The sequence below is a fragment of the Athene cunicularia genome (assembly GCF_003259725.1).
Source record: "Athene cunicularia isolate RWA chromosome 2 unlocalized genomic scaffold, athCun1 chr2_part1, whole genome shotgun sequence".
NCBI lineage: Eukaryota > Metazoa > Chordata > Aves > Strigiformes > Strigidae > Athene > Athene cunicularia.
The window spans coordinates 19,795,692-19,800,469 of NW_020799095.1; the positions used below are offsets into that span (position 1 = coordinate 19,795,692).

The 4,778-nt window shown below is 37.9% G+C and overlaps 1 protein-coding gene across 1 annotated transcript; it reads left to right on the forward strand.

Moving 5' to 3' along the window:
• Positions 1-64: 64 nt before the first annotated feature.
• On the forward strand, positions 65-3,367 carry TWISTNB (TWIST neighbor; the record flags this gene model as incomplete). Its single annotated transcript, XM_026843097.1, has 3 exons — positions 65-223; positions 1,300-1,508; positions 2,902-3,367. Coding segments are annotated over 3 exons (765 nt in total), but the record flags the coding sequence as incomplete, so codon positions are not given.
• Between the last annotated feature and the right edge of the window lie 1,411 nt (positions 3,368-4,778).

Sequence of the window (4,778 nt, forward strand, 5' to 3'; positions counted from 1 at the left end):
GGGCGGGGAGAGGGCTCCGCGCCCCCGTGGTGGCTGGCTGCGGCCTAACAGCTAACGGTGCCCCCTCCCTTCTCCTTCCAGCCTTCAGGGCGTGCCGGTGGCTTACGACAACGTCAGAGTGGTGGGGGAGCTCGGGGACATTTACGACGACCAAGGATTCATCCACCTGAACATCGAGGCCGACTTCATCATCTTCAGCCCCAAGAAAGGGAAAAAACTGGTGGTAGGTAAACGCGTTGACATCCTACGGGGCATTTTTTAATTAAGCAACCGAAGCTTGGCTTATCCCCATCATCATCAGAGATCTTGTGTTTTAGTTTATATTAGTAGCTTATTCGTGTACGAGTAGTTTACAGTTGTTTATTAACAGTTTGTAGCAGTTTTTATTATCATCTGCCTGTACTATCAGTTCCTATCGTTGTTAAATTAATATATAATTAAAATATTGTTTCAGATTACATATTATTAAATATTATATCATAATTTCGTATATCATTTATATGGATGCTTCTTTCTGAAGAGCGGGTACTTCTCAAACAGATGTGTTTGTTCTTATTTAATAGTGGCAGGAATGTTTAGGATGTTCTCACGAGTTTTCCTTCAAGTACAAGAGCAGTACATCGGGTTGAAGCCTGCCTTTCAGTAAAAGGAAATGTATAGCTCACATAATAGCTTTAAGCTTTTTAACACCCTTGCTTCAGTACCTGTGGGAAAAGTAAGTTGAGAGTTGGCTTACACTAGTTGTTGTGCCACGCCTTCTGCAGCGTAGCTTTGTGTCTTTATTAATGTGGTAAGAAATATATGTGACCTTTTGTTAGGAAGATAATTAAAAAAATCATTGTGGGGAAACAGAGGTGAATAATGTTTGACATGCAAATGTGACGGAAACCCACTGAACGGAGCACTTGAATGCTTTTTATATGTTGCCTGTGTCTTTACCTGTTAAGTAGTGCTGTGTCAGCATGAAGGCCGTTTTTAGGCAAGTAAATCAAACTTGAAATGGCTTTAAAGCAAAGCTGATGGCTGTAGTGTGAGGAAAGAGTTACCTGTTCTATTCAAGTACTCACTGTGGCTAAACCCCATTGTCTGACTTTCTTTTGCAGATACAGGTTCAGTCCCAGAGAGCGTATAGGAATAGCTTTGATTTTGGTGAGGAAGAGTTAGCTTCCTTGCTAGATAAATTGGCTTCATAACTTGTGCATAAAGTTGAAAAGTGGCCATATAGGAAGCTAAATATATATTGTGTATATTTAAAGGGTTGATCTTACTGTAACTTCATATGACATTTTTCTTTTTTAGGGTATAATTAATAAAGTGGCCCCTAGTCACATTGGCTGCCTGATACATGGATGCTTCAATGCTTCTATCCCTAAACCTGAACAAATGTCTATTGTACAGTGGCAAGAGCTGGGGTTAAAAATAGGGGATGAATTGAAATTTCAAGTGTTGCACTTGGATTCTGATGCAGCTGGGGTGTTCTTTATTCGAGGAGGACTCACCAAAAGCAGGTAATTGTGCCCTACTATAGAATATTTTAAACTGTTTTAATGGGTTTGTTAAAAGCTAAATGATTTGACTTAACATCTTACTCCTTTAAAGCTTTCTTATTTTGTCCCAAACCCATGTCTATACGTAGTCCTTGTTAGTTCTCTTCAGCTAAACTTTCTATTGTTGAGGACTTGCATGGAAGTTTTCTCTGGAAAAATGGATTGGGTTTTTTTGAGCTTTAAAAGTTTGAGTGTGCTGACCTGTGAACTGTCGATTGCATAAATAATACATGTTCAGAATAGCACACCCAAATGTCTAGAGCAGCTGTGTTTATGAATGTGCATAGTCTTTTCAGGTGAACAAGTGTCCAGTTCTTGAACACAGTGTGTGTTTACACACACATGCACACATAACCACAAATAGTTATGTGTGGATGGCTTAAATGCTTGCTGAAACATAACTATCAAAGATGATAGAAAAAAAGGCATCGCCGTTCTCCTTCCACTTAAGCCTCTGTGAATTTTTAGAGCAGCTTGCTAAAAATCTTAATAGTGGTGTCTTTAAAAGAGTTCAGATTTTTTCTTTTCAGATGGTCATTTGCTGAGCAGTTGTTTTTTTTTTTTTACCAGCATGGTTATGTTTTTAATTAAATGTAGAGTATGACTACTACTGACAAAATCATAACTTTTTTCTTTTTTGGTTTTTCTTTTTTAATCTGGAAGGATGCTCTGGATTGTTTCAGTGAAATTACAATGAAACTTCACAGTTTTCCTCTGAGCCTCAGAGCCTCTGGGGACATCTCCTCCTCCATGGTTTTTAAATGCATTCTTTCCATATTTGTCTTTATAGGCATTTTCTCCAGTGTTCTCAGTTGCAAGGTACCTGTTGGGTTTTTAATTTTGTTTCAGTTTTTGTTGTTTTTTTTTTTTTTTTCTTTTTTTGACTTGTCTGGCATCACCTTTGTTTTAAGTGTATAGCCTTCAGCAAGCTAATTACTTGGTAAAACTGGCAGTGTGTCTTGTATGATTGAACAGGCTGTTAGCTGTGCGTGTTTGTGAATAACTTAAAAAAAGCTTTACTACACAATATATAATTATGAATTAGCAGGAGTACAAGAAAAGAGGGAATATCAAGATGGTCTGTACAGCATTTTAGAGAAGAAATTTAGGCTAAGATTTGAAAGAGAATATTGATTGTGTGGTAGGAGGGAAGCTAGTTGGGTATTACCCTGAAAGTATTATGCTGGCTTTATAATTTTCTGTAACTAGAGTATCATGTTCTCCATTTGTTTAGCAAACGCTTATCTTTTATCTACTTGATGTAAATACCATGTTCTAGCAATTTTTGACATTTCATTGTGTGAGGTGCACTTAGATGTCTCTACTTCACCTTATTTTGTATGTTTCTTTACAGCATGAAGCCCAAACAATCTAAGACTGTCACTGGCAGTACAAATGGAGATGAAATTCAAAAGCTTGACCACCAGGGAAATGGCTTGAATGACTCTGGGGGAGATAATGTCACAGAGGAGCCTCTAGGTGAGATGGGTAACACTGGGACAGAAGATGCAGAACAGCAAAGTGTTGATGCTGTGGATCGATTATATGATGATAAAAACAAAAAGAAGAAGAAAAAGAAAAAGCAGAAGCAAGAAGAACAGGAACATATATTGCCTACCAGTGACTCCAGTGGTTACCAAAGTGACCATAAAAAGTCAAAGAAAAAGAAAAGAAAGCATTGTGATGAAGCTGAGGAAAGTGAATTATCTCAGCTGTCACAAGAACCCAAAGTTAAAAAGAAAAGGGACTAAATTCTGAAGTGCCTTTCCTGAATAAGATTTCAGATGTCTTTCATGAGCTTTCAATAAAATCCTGTTTTGAAAATGCATGTGTATATTTCTTACTAAACAATCTACTCTGCTAGGTGGGATGTTTGTGTGCATATGTGCACCAAGAGGTTTAAAGGCAGGAGCTTTTAAAGAAGTGATAGAAGAAATGGGATAGAAGCAGTATCTGCCTGTTTTATTTACTGGAAAGGCACAGAACAGTGGAACATAATTTCAAGAACACATGCATCACCTCTGTGTCTGCTTCCCAGTTCCATGCATTAACCAGTAGCTAGTTACAATCTTTGCTATTCTGATGCGGCTCTTTGTCTTGATTTTGTGAGAGTGGATTAGGTTTATCTTTGTGGTTCTGGAAAACACACCTGAATTTCCAGGGGCTGAGATTTTTTCTTTTTAATTGTAGTAAGGGGCCATCAATGCCTGTGAATGCTTAACATTTAAGTCAGGCTGCAGAGTTTCAAACTCGAGTGTCTTGGTTCTTTCAAAACACCTATGGCAGTAGTCTAGGAAAACAGTGTGGTCACTTGAGTCAGAGCCAGTAGGGAAGACAGGAGATTAATGTGATCAGTGTACTGAAGTACACCTTATGGGTTAGAATGCCACTGAGATATACACGCTGATAAAGTGGTTGGCAGTGGAGCATACTTCAATAAAGTTCATTTCTACGCATCAATTTCATTGACTTCACAGTTTTCTTTTTAAAAAAAAACACGCTAATGTGCTACTCCCAACTTTTTGTACTAGCTGTAACTTTCAAACACTGCTGTCTAGAATAGCAGGTACCTACTGTCAGTATTTTCCAAACTGTTGGAATTAGTGAAAATTTTGACAATGGGAGTATGACAGTCAAACATTAACAAATGTGCCTTTATGAAGAACTAATTTTCCTGGTGTACCTCTGTGATAAGTTTTGAAATATCGATACTTGTGGTTGCAGCTCTTTTCTGTTGTGAAAAGTTCTGGGGAGAACTGTGGTGTGATATAGTCTAGGGTCAGTCTTTAATAGGTAGGGGGCAATGATTACTTTAGTATTGATTTACATATTGCAAGAAGATGACCAGCTCTTTGGAAACCTTGTAAGTGAACAGCATGTATGTGGAAACTTGCTGTTCATCTGTCCTTAGGTGACAAAACCATTTTGCTCTACTAATTAGGCTGATGCTATTAGCTCACTTTACTAGATTTATATCCATTTACACTGAACATGTTCTGAGTTTAAAGTGTGATAATACTTGTTTTAGGACTCACCTCGTGCTATGTTTTTTATGTATCTAAAGCTCTAAACCAAGACAAATCTCGGGTTTTGTCTCCCAGGCTTGATGGCATGGCAGTATATTCCAGGCATATTAAAGTTATAATACCACAAGGAACTAAGTTAAGAGTTGTTGAAGACCTATAAGGTGAGCTTAAATAGCTGTTTAAGGGCAGCAGAACCTTCACTATA